At 41.2% G+C, this 17,674-nt stretch overlaps 1 protein-coding gene across 3 annotated transcripts in view; it reads right to left on the reverse strand.

The window, feature by feature from the left end:
• Nucleotides 1-17,674, reverse strand: part of LOC106585937 (sodium-dependent phosphate transporter 2) — a 120,923-nt gene that overhangs the window by 25,786 nt on the left and 77,463 nt on the right. For all 3 annotated transcript variants that reach the window (XM_045707000.1, XM_045706999.1, XM_045707001.1), the window contains exon 7: nucleotides 509-751. In XM_045707000.1, coding sequence (XP_045562956.1) covers nucleotides 509-751 — 243 coding nt within the window. The remainder of the gene's footprint in view (nucleotides 1-508; nucleotides 752-17,674) is intronic.

Consider the following 17,674-nt stretch of genomic DNA (forward strand, 5'->3'; position numbering starts at 1 on the left):
TGTATGTAATTATGTGTGGATACATATATAACCATATATGGGCATATAAAACATAGAAGTAACAGGTGTACACGTAACTGCCAGAATAAAGGAAACACTTCAGTAAATGAGGGATACAAATTAGCCGATTATTTTGGCTATCATGGCTAGAAAAAGAGATCTCAGTGACTTTGAAAAGAGGGGTCTTAAATGAGCATAGGGGGTTTAAAGGGTGTGTGTGTCTCTCAGTCACCAGATCTCAACCCAACTGAACACTTATATGGGAGATTCTGGAGCTGAGACAGTTTTTCCACTACCATAAACAAAACACCAAATTACGGAATGGCTCATGGAAGAACGGTGTCGCATCCGTCCAATAGAGTTCCAGAAATTCGTAGAAGCTATGCCAAGGCACATTAAAGCTGTTCTGGCAGCTCGTGGTGGCCCAACACCCTATTAAGACCCTTTATGTTGGTGTTTCCTTTATTCTGGCAGTTACCTGTAGATTACCATTTCTAATGGGACTGACCATAGACACGTCCTTTGGGCAGGACAGTGCCTCCGTTGGCCAGGTTGTTGAGCTCTCCGGTGGACTCTCCTCTCCGTGACTCTCCTCCGGTACCACCCGTTAACGGCAGCACGGCGTCGTCTGTCCCCTTGGCGCCCGGTAGCTCCTTGAACACGGGAAGCTCCTCCTCTTCCTCCTCAGGGATCTGTTCTAAGGACTCGTCTGAGATCCTGGACAGGGCAGCTCGCTCCTTCTTTATTCGACCTGACCGGGGGGACGGTGAAAACACTTTTACACACACATACACACTGTACACATATACTGTCGCGACTCATTAAAGAACCGCGACAAGGCTCCTTTATAATAGAAATAATACAATAAATCATAGATAATTCTATTAACAATAATAATAAATAATGCCACTAACAATAATAAATTATACTATTAACAATAATAATAATACTTAACAATAGCAATAAATAATACTATCAATAATAATAATATTAATAAATTATACTATTAACAATAATAATACTTAACAATAATAACTAATAATACTGTTAATAATAATAAATACAACTGTTAATAATTATAAATAATACTATCAGCAATAATAAATATAATAATACTATTATTAATACAAATAATGATATTAATAATACTACTATTAATAATACCAATAAATACTAATAGTAATAGATAATACTATTAATAATAATACCAATAATAATATTATTAATAATACTAATAGTGCTATTAATAATACTATTGATACTACTATTAATAATACTCAATGATATTAGTGATGCTACTATTAATAATAATACTACTAATACTGCTATTGATACTACTATTAATAATACTCATAATGATATTAATAATGCTATTAATAATAATAATACGGCTATTAATAACACTACTTTTTATAATAATAATAATATGAATATGAATAATTATATATTCAACTTTCAAAGTGCTCTAAAGCAACAACTGTCACGGGTGTCGTAATGATACGACCAAAACGCAGCGGGAACGTGAATGCTCATCTTCTTTATTCAATACGAAGAAAACGAAACAAAACACTTAATACAAAAACAACGACGAAACAGTCTAGTGAGGCCCACAGCTACACAAGAAACAACTACCCACAAAACCCTTTACAAAAACACTCCTCTATATAGGACCTTCAATCAGAGGCAATGAGGAACAGCTGCCTCCAATTGAAGGTCAAACCAATAACCCTAAACATAGAGCTAGAAAGACTAGACCAGAACATAGAAATATACTAACATAGAACATAACCAAAAACCCCGGAACACTCTGAACCAACACCCCTCTACATAAACACATAGCCCAACAAACCCCGAACCACTCTAAACAAATACCCCCTGCCACGTCCTGACCAAACTACAATAACAAATAACCCCTTATACTGGTCAGGATGTGACAACAACATAAAACAAGCAATTAAAAAAACGACTTTAATCATCATGAGTAGATGGACATATACACACTGTTATGATGATACGCACACACACAGAAATATAGGTCTAGAATATCATTGGACATTTGAGTCATTTAGCAGACACTCTTATCCAGAGCCACTCACAGTTAGTTAGCTATCTTAAGAAACTGTAGTTAGGTGAGACAACTACATATCACAGTTGGTGCATTCATCTTAAGATAGCTAGATGGGACAACCACATATGCGACTTGTTTCAGGAAAGTTTCAGGAAATTAGGCGTACAGTATGTCGCAAGTCACGACTTCACAAGCATTTCAACGTTTATTACTTTATTTTATCAAAATGCGTTTTTTTTTTTGGCAGAAATGCCATCTGGAACATTTTAACATTCATGTGCCTTAATAACAAACTGGTATATATGAATAAAGTTGTTAAAATTACAAGCCTAGTTGGTTTAGCCACAGAAAAAGTCAGGAACCTTCCCGCTAGCCATGATTGGCTGAGATAATGAAATGGGCTGGACATGCCCGAGAGATGAGTTTCGGATTGGTCTGCCGTGTAGTATCAGGGTCAAGCTTCAGTTTCAGATATTATACGTTTCTGATTTTGTCAGAAAGTTGTTTTCATTGCAAGTTAAAGCTTACTGTTAGCTAGCTAGCTAATGATAGGTGGCTGGCTCTCTAGCTAACAGTACGTGTATGATCTGTGTAGCAATATCATCTCAGAAAGCCATTTGCATTGCTAGTTATAGCCTAATGATAGCTAGCTAACATTAAACCTATTTGGTGACAATCTGTTCGTGTTGCTAGTACTCTCAAATAAAATTGTATTTGTCACATGCACCGAATACAACAGGTGTAGGCCTCACCGTGAAATGCTTACTTAACTCTATATCTTGAACTGCATTGTTGGTTAAGAAAATATTTACTAAATAAACTAAAGTGGAGGTCTCCCAAGTGGTTCAATTCCAGGCTGTGTCACAGCCAGCCACGACCGGGAAGCCCATGAGGCGATGCACAAATGGCCCAGTGTCGTCCGGGTTAGGGGAGGGTTTGGCCGGCCGGGTTGTCCTTGTCCCATCGCACTCTAGCGACTCCTTTGGCGGGCCGGGCGCAATTCACGCTGACACGTTCGCCAGGTGTACGGTGTTTCCTCCGACATATTGGTGCTTCTGGGTTAAGCGAGCATTGTGTCAAGAAGCAGTGCAGCTTGGCGGGGTCTTGTTTCAGAGGACACACGGCTCTCGACCTTCGCCTCTCCCGAGTCCGTACGGAGGTTGCAGCGAAGGAACAAGACTAACTACCAATTGGGGAGAAGGGTAAAAAAACAATTGGCTACGGAGAGCGTGATCACACAGTTGTCTGGAACAACTGGTGCTCTCATGTATGCTTCAGTGTTGCTTGCCTCAAAGCGAGCATGAAAGACATTTAGCTCATCTGGTAGGCTCGCGGTTGGTTTTCTCTTTGTAATAGTTTTTTTTCAAGTCCTGTCACATCCGACGAGCGTCAGAGCCGGTGTAGCAGGATTCAATCTTCAATCTGTATTGACGGATTTCTTATAAGCGTCCAGATTAGTGTCCCGCTCCTTGAAAGCGGCAGCTCTGGCCTTTAGCTCAGTGTGGATGTTGCCTGTAATCCATGGTTTCTGGTTGGGATATGTACGTAAGGTCACTGTGGGTACGACGTCATCGATATACTTATTGATGGAGCCGGTGACCGAGGTGGTATACTCCTCAATGCCGTTGGATGAATCCCGGAACATATTCCAGTCTGTGCTAGCAAAACAGTCCTGTAGCGTAGCGTCCGTGTTATCTGACCACTTCCCTATTGAGCGAGTCACTGGTACTTCCTGCTTGAATTTTTGCTTGTAAGCAGGAATCAGGAGGATAGAATTATGGTCAGATTTGCCAAATGGAGGGTGATGGAGAGCTTTGTATGTGTCTCTGTGTGTGGAGTAAAGGTGGTCCAGAGTTTTTCCCCCTCTGGTTGCACGTGACATGCTGGTAGAAATGAGGTAAAACGGATTAAAATTTCCCTGCATTAAAGTCCCCGACCACTAGGAGCACCGCTTCTGGATGAGCATTTTCTTGTTTGTTTATTGCCTTATACAGCTCGATGAGTGCGGTCTTCGTTGCCAGCATTGGTTTGTGGTGGTAAATAGATGGCTACGAATAATATAGATGAAAACTCTCTTGGTAGATAGTGTGGTCTACAGCTTATCATGAGATATTCTACCTCAGGCGAGCAATACCTCGAGACTTCTTTAATATCAGACATCGAGCACCAGCAGTTATTGACAAATAGACGCACACCCCTGCCCCTCGTCTTACAAGACGTAGCTGCTCTGTCCTGCCGATGCATGGACAACCCAGCCAGCTCTATATTATCTGTCTCGTCGTTCAGCCACGTCTCGGTGAAACATAAGATGTTACAGTTTTTTTTCTCTATGGATTGGGATTATAGTTCATTGTTAAGCTACATGTCTAAACAAAGGACTCCACTTCGCCAGATGATTACATGATCCATCAAGTTGGCCAGGTGTCTCTGACGCTGAGTATGGCTATCTACTGTATAATAATTGGAATTTGTCTTTCAGCATCAGTAGAACACGCCTGACTCTCCTCCACCAGTCATACAAGGAGAATGGTATAATTCCTCCCATCAAAAAGAGAGCTGGCCCAAGCAAGCACAGGTTACACCTGAAGCATAAGGACTTGGCCTAAGCGAGTGGTGAACTTCATCAACAACTACGCAGAGGATAATGCAGTAGTATTACCAGGATGCCACCAAGGACACAAACACTTGGTGGAAAGCTGCTGCCATCTCATGTAATAAAAGCAGGGGTGTGGCGACCCTACAAGAAATCGAAGACAACACTTGCTACTGTATGTAAAGCATAAACAACACGTTATGATTATTTAATTGATCTCCAAACTGATTTGCACTACTTATATTGATCTCACATTATTTCTGTATTTTCCAGAGGTAAGTGTAGTCGGTCTGTCTTCCTTCAGGAATTTGTGGAGAAAATTGCTGCCCCACATCTCAAGCACTAAGCTCAGGACAGACATGTGCTGACAGTGCCACAGGACCAAATATCAGGTCTTCAGATCTGCCAATCTGCCAGAAGCTGTTAAATCAGCCAAGCTGAAGAAGCAAGAGCAGCATCACCTGCTTGTTCAGAGTGAGTCTGTCTACCAGAAGATGGTTGCTGACTGCAAGACCACCTGTCAAGACCTGCAGTTGTCTCTGGGGGCCCTTACTGAACCAGCAAGCAAAGACATCAGGATGCATTACAGCTTGGATTTTGCTCAACAAGTAAGTAACATTTCCTCCTTCATACTGATTAAGGACATATATATATATATATATATATATATATATATATATATATAGTACCAGTCAAAAGTTTTAGAACACCTACTCATTCAAGGGTTTTTCATTATTTGTACTATTTTCTACATTGTTGAATAATGGTGAAGACATCAAAACTATGAAATAACACAAATGGAATCATGTAGTAACCAAAAAAGTGTTAAACAAATAAAAAAAGTAGCCACCCTTTACCTTGACTACAGCTTTGCACACGCTTGGCATTCTCTCAACCAGCTTCATGAGGTAACCTGGAATGCATTTCAATTAACAGATGTGCCTTATTATAAGTTAATTTGTGAAATGTCTTTCCTCCTTAATGCGTTTGAGCTAATCAGTTGTGTTGTGACAAGGTAGGGGGGGTATACAGAAGATGGTATTTTACCAAATAAGGCGAAGTCCATATTATGGCAAGAACAGCTCAAATAAGCAAAAAGAAATGACAGACCACCATTACTTTAAGACATAAAGGTCAGTAACTACGGAAAATTTCAAGAACTTTGAAAGTTTCTTCAAGTGCAGTCCCAAAAACCATCAAGTGTTATGATGAAACTGGCTCTCGTGAGGACTGCCACAAGAAAGGATGACCCAGAGTTACCTCTGCTGCAGAGCATAAGTTCATTAGAGTTACCAGCCTCAGAAATTGCAGCCCAAAAAAATGCTTCACAGAGTTCAAGTAACAGACACATCTCAACATCAACTGTTCAGAGGAGACTGTGTGAATCAGGTCTTCATGGTCGAATTGCTGCAAAGAAACCACTACTAAAGGACACCAATAAGAAGAAGAGACTTGCTTGGGCCAAGAAACATGAGCAATGGACATTAGACCGGTGGAAATCTGTCCTTTGGTCTGAAGAGTCCAAATTTGAGATTTTTGGTTCCAACTGCTGTGTCTTTGTGAGATGCAGAGTAGGTGAATGGATTATCTCTGCATGTGTGGTTTCCACCATGAAGCATGGAGGAGGTGTGATGCACACTTAACCAGCATGGCTACCACAGCATTCTGCAGCGATACACCATCCCATCTGTTTTGCGCTTAGTGGGACTATGATTTGTTTTTCAACAGGACAATGACCCAACACACATTCAGGCTGTGTAAGGGCTATTTGACCAAGAAGGAGAGTGATGGAGTGCTGCATCAGATGACCTGGCCTCCACAATCCCCCAACCTCAACCCATATGAGATGGTTTTGGATGAGTTGGACCGCAGAGTGAAGGAAAAGCAGTCAACAAGTGCTCAGCATATGTGGGAACTCCTTCAAGACTGTTGGAAAAGTATTCCAGGTGAAGCTGGTTGAGAGAATGCCAACAGTGTACAAAGCTGTCATCAAGGGAAAGGTTGACTACTTTGAAGAATATGAAATATAAAATATATTTAGATTTGTTTAACAATTTTTTGATTACTACATGATTCCATATGTGTTATTTCATAGTTTTGACATCTTCACTATTATTCTACAATGTAGAAAATAGTAAAAATAAAGAAAAAGTAGGTGTGTCCAAACTTTTGACTGGTACTCTGTATATGGGAAGCAGGCAAATGCCGTTCACTGAGCTGTAAAGAGACTGACAGGGGTGAGACAATTATTTGATCTTAATGTTATTTTGTTGTTGTTTGCAGGTGCACTATCCTTCTGACCCTATGCAGCCAGGTCCTATATACTTTTTAACTCCTCGCAACTGTGTCTTGTTTGGTGTCTGCTGTGAAGGAATACCATAAGAAGTCAACAACTTGAATGATGAAGGGCATGTCATCCAGAAAAGGCAGCAGTACGGTCATCAACTACATGCACCATTTTCCCACCAACTACGGAGTTGGGGAGACACGTGTGGACCTGAACTGTGATAACCTACAGTGGCCAAAACAGGAATAAGTTTGTTCTCTGGTATTGTGCCTGGCGGATCATGCACAACCTCCACCACAGTCTGGACTTTCACTTCCTGATCACAGGCCACACCAAGTTTACCCCCGACTTGTGCTTCGGCCTCATCAAGCAGCGCTTCAGAAAAGACCAGAGTGAACACTGTCTGATATTGCTGGTGTTGTGAAGGACAGCGCTGTGACAGGGGTCAACATCCCACAGCTGGTTGGACTGGAGGACGGTACGGCGCTGGTGGAAAGCTATGCCGGGTAACACCACCTGACTCCGTTCTTCAGGCCGCTGCCACAGATCAAGCAGTACCAGCACTTCAGGTGAATATCATTTTCATTGCATTGTATGAGGTTATTCTTCTTATCTAAACTTGGAAGGTGAATTGATGTTACGCAAGGTTGTAATGTCTTCTGATTTTTTTTTTTGTTATTTCCTGTTCTACAGCGTCGATGCTCTGGAGCCTGGTGTTGTTGTCGCCAAGGAGCGTTGGGACCAGGTTTCAGCCGCTGCCCAACGCGGACATCTTTCCTCCCATAGATGGTCTGCCTGTACAAGCACCGCCTGGACTGGACACAGCTAGACATCCTTCCCCCAATAGATGGTCTGCCTGTACAAGCACCGCCTGGACTGGACACAGCTAGACATCCTTCCTCCCATAGATGGTCTGCCTGTACAAGCACCGCCTGGACTGGACACAGCTAGACATCCTTCCCCCAATAGATGGTCTGCCTGTACAAGCACCGCCTGGACTGGACACAGCTAGACATCCTTCCCCCAATAGATGGTCTGCCTGTACAAGCACCGCCTGGACTGGACACAGCTAGACATCCTTCCCCCAATAGATGGTCTGCCTGTACAAGCACCGCCTGGACTGGACACAGCTAGACATCCTTCCCCCAATAGATGGTCTGCCTGTACAAGCACCGCCTGGACTGGACACAGCTAGACATCCTTCCTCCAATAGATGGTCTGCCTGTACAAGCACCGCCTGGACTGGACACAGCTAGACATCCTTCCCCCAATAGATGGTCTGCCTGTACAAGCACCGCCTGGACTGGACACAGCTAGACATCCTTCCCCCAATAGATGGTCTGCCTGTACAAGCACCGCCTGGACTGGACACAGCTAGACATCCTTCCCCCAATAGATGGTCTGCCTGTACAAGCACCGCCTGGACTGGACACAGCTAGACAAACTGATATTTTTGAGAAGATCAAGGAGTTTTGCCACGAAGAGGCTATGGACATCACATCCCCTGCACTAAAGTCAAAGGCAGGACAGAAACAGGCTCTCCGAATATAGATTCCCTTGTTCATGTGTGGTACGGACGGACCACTTCATCACTGGGGGAGAGTTCCCAGTCATCAGCACTATCTGCAGTGCCTCTGTTCACATGACTCTCTCCTAACACACACACTATAAGTTACTACTACTATTATTATTTTTTTATCCTGCTGCTCAGCCACTTTACCCTTTAATGGTATGCTTTTAACTACCTCGTCTACCACCAGTATCACTGATATGGTTATTGATATTGTTCTTCTATACACTGTATATAATTTTCTAATTTCCCTACTGACATTGACACTTGTTCTTTTTTTCTTTGTATTGATATTGTTACACAGTTAGCCATCTTAAGATAGCTACATGGGACAAACACATATCACGGTCATAGCGAGTGCATTATTAGAGACGAGCGGGAAAGGTAATAGTTCACACACAGTATAAACACACACACATCCAGTTTGCGGATGGTAAGTGTGTTGTGTTTGACACAGCATCTGTCTGTGTGTTGTGTTGATCTTGTTCTGTTGTGCTTGTGGACAGAGGAGAGGGACCTCTCCCCTACTATCCTGTTAGAGGAATATTATGTAGCCGTCAGCTGGTCCTGGGAGAGAGAAACCTAATCCTAACATTTAGAAGGTGCTTAGCAACCCCACTCGTTCCCTCAATCAGAAACAGTTTGACTCTCACAGCAGCAGTGTGTGTGTGTGTGTGTGTGTGTGTGTGTGTGTGTGTGTGTGTGTGTGTGTGTGTGTGTTTGACCTTGACGTCTGCAGGAGAACAGCAACACTCACATTAGGTCTTAATTACACCTGCATACCAGAGTCATGTGTTTAGAGTCGAAACACTGAAGTTCCTGCATTAACACTACAACATTCTATAACAGCCATGTTAGAGCCCCATTACCATGACACTACAACATTCTATAACAGCCATGTTAGAACCCCATTAACATGACACTACAACATTCTATAACAGCCATGTTAGAACCTCATTAACATGACACTACAACATTCTATAACAGCCATGTTAAAGCCCCATTAACATGACACTACAACATTCTATAACAGCCATGTTAGAACCCCATTAACATGACACTACAACATTCTATAACAGTCATGTTAGAACCTCATTAACATGACACTACAACATTCTATAACAGCCATGTTAGAACCCCATTAACATGACACTACAACATTCTATAACAGCCATGTTAGAACCCCATTAACATGACACTACAACATTCTATAACAGCCATGTTAGAACCCCATTAACATGACACTACAACATTCTATAACAGCCATGTTAGAACCCCATTAACATGACACTACAACATTCTATAACAGCCATGTTAGAACCTCATTAACATGACACTACAACATTCTATAACAGTCATGTTAGAACCTCATTAACATGACACTACAACATTCTATAACAGCCATGTTAGAACCTCATTAACATCACACTACAACATTCTATAACAGCCATGTTAGAACCTCATTAACATCACACTACAACATTCTATAACAGCCATGTTAGAACCTCATTAACATGACACTACAACATTCTATAACAGCCATGTTAGAGCCTCATTAACATGACACTACAACATTCTATAACAGCCATGTTAGAACCCCATTAACATGACACTACAACATTCTATAACAGCCAAGTTAGAACCCCATTAACATGACACTACAACATTCTATAACAGCCATGTTAGAACCCCATTAACATGACACTACAACATTCTATAACAGCCATGTTAGAACCTCATTAACATGACACTACAACATTCTATAACAGCCATGTTAGTACCTCATTAACATGACACTACAACATTCTATAACAGCCATGTTAGAACCCCATTAACATGACACTACAACATTCTATAACACCCATGTTAGAACCTCATTAACATCACACTACAACATTCTATAACAGCCATGTTAGAACCTCATTAACATCACACTACAACATTCTATAACAGCCATGTTAGAACCTCATTAACATCACACTACAACATTCTATAACAGCCATGTTAGAACCTCATTAACATCACACTACAACATTCTATAACAGCCATGTTAGAACCTCATTAACATCACACTACAACATTCTATAACAGCCATGTTAGAACCTCATTAACATCACACTACAACATTCTATAACAGCCATGTTAGAACCTCATTAACATCACACTACAACATTCTATAACAGCCATGTTAGAACCTCATTAACACTACAACATTCTATAACAGCCATGTTAGAACCTCATTAACATGACACTACAACATTCTATAACAGCCATGTTAGAACCCCATTAACATGACACTACAACATTCTATAACAGCCATGTTAGAACCCCATTAACATGACACTACAACATTCTATAACAGCCATGTTAGAACTCATTAACATGACACTACAACATTCTATAACAGCCATGTTAGTACCTCATTAACACTACAACATTCTATAACAGCCATGTTAGAACCCCATTAACATGACACTACAACATTCTATAACAGCCATGTTAGAGCCCCATTAACATGACACTACAACATTCTATAACAGCCAAGTTAGAACCCCATTAACATGACACTACAACATTCTATAACAGCCATGTTAGAACCCCATTAACATGACACTACAACATTCTATAACAGCCATGTTAGAGCCCCATTAACATGACACTACAACATTCTATAACAGCCATGTTAGAACCCCATTAACATGACACTACAACATTCTATAACAGCCATGTTAGAACCCCATTAACATGACACTACAACATTCTATAGCAGCCATGTTAGAACCCCATTAACACTACAACATTCTATAACAGCCATGTTAGAACCTCATTAACATGACACTACAACATTCTATAACAGCCATGTTAGAACCTCATTAACATGACACTACAACATTCTATAACAGCCATGTTAGAGCCTCATTAACATGACACTACAACATTCTATAACAGCCATGTTAGAACCCCATTAACATGACACTACAACATTCTATAACAGCCATGTTAGTACCTCATTAACATGACACTACAACATTCTATAACAGCCATGTTAGAACCCCATTAACATGACACTACAACATTCTATAACACCCATGTTAGAACCTCATTAACATCACACTACAACATTCTATAACAGCCATGTTAGAACCTCATTAACATCACACTACAACATTCTATAACAGCCATGTTAGAACCTCATTAACATCACACTACAACATTCTATAACAGCCATGTTAGAACCTCATTAACATCACACTACAACATTCTATAACAGCCATGTTAGAACCTCATTAACATCACACTACAACATTCTATAACAGCCATGTTAGAACCTCATTAACATCACACTACAACATTCTATAACAGCCATGTTAGAACCTCATTAACATCACACTACAACATTCTATAACAGCCATGTTAGAACCTCATTAACATCACACTACAACATTCTATAACAGCCATGTTAGAACCTCATTAACATGACACTACAACATTCTATAACAGCCATGTTAGAACCTCATTAACATGACACTACAACATTCTATAACAGCCATGTTAGAACCCCATTAACATGACACTACAACATTCTATAACAGCCATGTTAGAACTCATTAACATGACACTACAACATTCTATAACAGCCATGTTAGTACCTCATTAACACTACAACATTCTATAACAGCCATGTTAGAACCCCATTAACATGACACTACAACATTCTATAACAGCCATGTTAGAGCCCCATTAACATGACACTACAACATTCTATAACAGCCAAGTTAGAACCCCATTAACATGACACTACAACATTCTATAACAGCCATGTTAGAACCCCATTAACATGACACTACAACATTCTATAACAGCCATGTTAGAGCCCCATTAACATGACACTACAACATTCTATAACAGCCATGTTAGAACCCCATTAACATGACACTACAACATTCTATAACAGCCATGTTAGAACCCCATTAACATGACACTACAACATTCTATAGCAGCCATGTTAGAACCCCATTAACACTACAACATTCTATAACAGCCATGTTAGAACCTCATTAACATGACACTACAACATTCTATTACAGCCATGTTAGAACCCCATTAACATGACACTACAACATTCTATAACAGCCATGTTAGTACCTCATTAACATGACACTACAACATTCTATAACAGCCAAGTTAGAACCCCATTAACATGACACTACAACATTCTATAACAGCCATGTTAGAACCCCATTAACATGACACTACAACATTCTATAACAGCCATGTTAGAGCCCCATTAACATGACACTACAACATTCTATAACAGCCATGTTAGTACCTCATTAACACTACAACATTCTATAACAGCCATGTTAGAACCTCATTAACATGACACTACAACATTCTATAACAGCCATGTTAGAACCTCATTAACATGACACTACAACATTCTATAACAGCCATGTTAGAACCTCATTAACATTACATGGGGAATATTTAAACAATGCTATGTTACTGAATGTCTAGATTTAGAACTACCACTGTCAATTGAACTCCAGAGAGTTCTCTCAGGCCACGGTCGTGTTCAGTGATACCCTGTAACCCAGAGAGTTCTCTCAGGCCACGGTCGTGTTCAGTGATACCCTCTAACCCAGAGAGTTCTCTCAGGCCACGGTCGTGTTCAGTGATACCCTGTAACCCAGAGAGTTCTCTCAGGCCACGGTCGTGTTCAGTGATACCCTGTAACCCAGAGAGTTCTCTCAGGCCACGGTCGTGTTCAGTGATACCCTCTAACCCAGAGAGTTCTCTCAGGCCACGGTCGTGTTCAGTGATACCCTGTAACCCAGAGAGTTCTCTCAGGCCACGGTCGTGTTCAGTGATACCCTGTAACCCAGAGAGTTCTCTCAGGCCACGGTCGTGTTCAGTGATACCCTGTAACCCAGAGAGTTCTCTCAGGCCACGGTCGTGTTCAGTGATACCCTGTAACCCAGAGAGTTCTCTCAGGCCACGGTCGTGTTCAGTGATACCCTCTAACCCAGAGAGTTCTCTCAGGCCACGGTCGTGTTCAGTGATACCCTGTAACCCAGAGAGTTCTCTCAGGCCCTGGGTCGTGTTCAGTAAGCCCAAAGTGGAAGAACACAGTCAAACAGAGAGACCCCACTACTACATAGTCCAATGATACCTACTGGTATTACGCTCAGAGTTCATGGAGCTTACCAAGGATTACATATTTCAAACTGGAAGCTTACTTTACCCTTCTGAACATACCAACCAAATGCATACCTACCTAATCTGAACACAAAGCAAACTTTATATACAGTGCATTCGGAAAGTATTCAGACCTCTTGACTTTTTCCACAGTTTGTTACGTTACAGCCTTATTCTAAAATGGATTAAGTAAACAATTTTCCTCATCAATCTACACACACTACCCCATAATGACGAAGCGAAAACAGGTTTTTAGAACCTTCCAGAAGGACAACCATCTCTTCAGCACTCCACCAATCAGGTCTTTATGGTAGAGTGGCCAGACGGAAGCCACACTTCATTAAAAGGCACATGACAGCCCTCTTGGAGTTTGCCAAAAGACACCTGAAGACTCTCAGACCATGAGAAACAAGATTCTTTGGTCTGGTGAAACCAAGATTTAACTCTTTGGCCTGATTGCAAAGTGTCACGTCTGGAGTAAACCTTCCCTATGGTGAAGCATGGTGGTGGCAACATCATGCTGTGGGGATGTTTTTCAGCAGAAGGGACTGGGAGACTAGTCAGGTTCGAGGGAAAGATGAACGGAGCAAAATACAGTGAGATCCTTGATGAAAACCTGCTCCAGAGCGCTCAGGACCTCAGACTTGGGTGAAGATTCACCTTCCAACAGGACAACAACCCTAACCACACAGTCAAGACAATGCAGGAGTGGCTTCAGGACAAGTTTCTAAATGTCCTTGAGTGGCCCAGCCAGAGCCCGATTGAACATCTCTGGAGAGACCTGAAAATAGCTGTGCAGCAACACTCCCAATCCAACCTGAAAGAGCTTGAGAGGATCTGCAGAGAAGAATGGGAGAAACTCCCCAAATACAGGGGTGCCAAGCTTGTAGCGTGATACCCAAGAAGACTCGAAGCTGTAATCACTGCCAAAGGTGCGTCAACAAAGTACTGAGTAAAGGGTCTGAATACTTATGTAAATGTGATATCAGATTTCAATTATTTATAGATTAGAAAAAATGTCTAAAAAAACTGTTTTTGCTTTGTCATTATGATGTATTGTGTGTAAATTGATGAGGGGGATTTAAAAAAATAATAATTATAGTACTTTAGACTAGAAATGCATTGACATACCGATCAGTCATTAACATATCACTCGCAACAAAAACTGAAATGTTGAAATGAAATGTTATTGCCACAATCCATAAATTAAATTGTGTGATGAAGCATGTGTGGAACTGTATGAAGTGAAGGTTTAAAGTTAAAACCTTCTACCATAATGGTTTTACAAGTACAGTGGTTTGCGAAAGTGGAATTAAAATAGATTTTTTTTGGGGGGGGGTTTGTATCATTTGATATACACAACATGTCTACCACTTTGAAGATGCTAAATATTTTTTATTGTGAAACAAACTAGAAATAAGACAAAAAGACTGGAAACTTGAGCGGGCATAACTATTCACCCCCCCAAAGTCAATACTTTGTAGAGCCACCTTTTGCAGCATTTACAGCTGCAAGTCTCTTGGGGTATGTCTCTATAAGCTTGGCACATCTAGCCACTGGGATTTTTGCCCATTCTTCAAGGCAAAACTGCTCCAGCTCCTTCAAGTTGGATGGGCTCCGCTGGTGTACAGTAATCTTTAAGTCATACCACAGATTCTCCATTGGATTGAGGTCTGGGCTTTGACTAGGCCATTCCAAGACCTTTAAATGTTTCCCCTTAAACCACTCAAGTGTTGCTTTAGCAGTATGCTTAGGGTCATTGTCCTGCTGGAAGTTGAACCTCAGTCCCAGTCTCAAATCTTTGGAAGACAAACAGGTTTCCCTCAAGAATTTCCCTGTATTTAGCGCCATCCATCACTCCTTCAATTCTGACCAGTTTCCCAGTCCCTGCCAATGAAAAACAGCCCCACAGCATGATGCTGCCATCACCATGATGGGATGGGGTTCTTGGGGTGATGAGAGGTGTTGGGTTTGCGCCAAACATAGCGTTTTCCTTGATGGCCAAAAAGCTACATTTTAGTCTCATCTAACCAGCGGACCTTCTTCCATATGTTTGGGGAGTCTCCCACATGCCTTTTGGCAAACACCAAACATGTTTGCTTATTTATTTCTTTAAGCAATGGCTTTTTTCTGGCTACTCTTCTGTAAAGTCCAGCTCTGTGGAGTGTAAAGCTTAAAGCGGTCCTATGGACAGACACTCCAATCTCCGCTGTGGAGCTTGCAGCTCCTTCAGGGTTATCTTTGGTCTCTTTCTTGCCTCTCTGAACCTCTTGAGGATACCCTAGGATGGGGGCGCCACAGCGCATTTTGAAAAAAAATCGTTCCCATTTTCAACGGCCTACTAATCAAACTCAGAAGCTAGGGCATGCATATACTTATTATATATGGATAGAAAACACCCTAAAGTTTCTAAAACTGTTTGAATGGTGTCTGTGAGTATAACAGAACTCAAATGGCAGTCAAAACCCCGAGACCGATTGAAACAGGAAGTGGAATTCAGAATTGTGGACTCGACTTCTCATCTTTCCCTATAAATCACACCGTTAACCATGGTTCAGTGAGCACTTCCTATTGCTTTCACTAGATGTCGCCAGTCTTTTCACAGTGGTTTGAGCCTTATACAGTCGAAACTCAGTGAATGAGACTCATTGGAAATTGGTCACAGGGGATGGGCCATCACCATTATGACGCCGGCGGCCATGTCTACCCCCACCTTTGGAAACGGTTTGAAAGGCAATGAAATCATCCCCTCGAATCTTATTGGCTCTCTTGGTGTTACAGGCCCTGAAGATTAATGTTTTACAACGTTTGACATGTTTGAACGAACCTACAGGCGGGAGAATCTCATTTTATCCGGAACTTCAGCCCTGCGCTTGGAGAGAGCCCTAGGACGCGCTACCAACAGCAGGCTAATGGAACGTGAAGTATGGACTTTTTCGACCGAAAATACATCTGTTGTGGACCTGGGATGCTTTCTGATGAAGACAACTAAAGGTAGGCGATTATTGACAATATTATACAAGATGAGATGTGACATGCGATTGTTCCAAGATGGCGCCGAGCTCTGTATATTAGCTCATTTTCTGAGTATCGCATCTCCTTTTATCGCAAAGTGTGATTACCCAGTAAAGTTAATTTAAAATCTGGTATGACAGGTGTTCTCAAGAGATATTCATCTATAAATGTTAGATTGACAATATAAATTTAAAAAATCGTTATCGGATAGTAATTTAGGGAACTGTAACATTGTTTACCGGGACGCATTTGAGGGGAAATTATTTAGTCAACGTCAGACGCCGATGTAAAATGCTGTTTTTATATATAAATATGACCTTTATTGAACAAAAGAATGCATGCATTGTATAACATGATGTCCTAGGTGTGTCATCTGATGAAGTTTGTAAAAGGTTAGTGCTGCATTTAGCTGTTTTTTTTATTATTTGTGATGCAAGTGGTTGGTCGGAAAATGGCTGTTGCTGCTTTTTACGATGGACTCATCTAACATAATCTAATGATTTGCTTTTCCTGTAAAACCTTTTTGAAATCGGACGACGTGGGTCGATTCAGAAGAGGTGTATCTCTAAAAAAAAAAAAAAGTATATATATATTTTTTTTTAAATTATGATTTTTTTTTTAATGCTAATTGGCGATATGATTTTTCGCTGGATTTTGATCCCGCTGACGGGATGAGACGCTGAAGAGGTTTAATGCCCTCCTTGCCTGGTCCGTGAATTTTGGTGGGCGGCCCTCTCTTGGCAGGTTTGTTGTGGTGCCATATTCTTTCCATGTTTTAATAATGGATTTAAAAGGTGCTCCGTGGGATGTTCAAAGTTTCAGATATTTGTTATAATTCAACCCTGATCTGTACTTCTCCATAACTTTGTCCCTGACCTGTTTGGAGAGCTCCTTGGTCTTCATGGTGCCGCTTGCTTGGTGGTGCCCTTTGCTTAGTGCTTT

This window comes from Salmo salar, chromosome ssa24 (genome assembly GCF_905237065.1).
Source record: "Salmo salar chromosome ssa24, Ssal_v3.1, whole genome shotgun sequence".
NCBI classification, from domain to species: domain Eukaryota; kingdom Metazoa; phylum Chordata; class Actinopteri; order Salmoniformes; family Salmonidae; genus Salmo; species Salmo salar.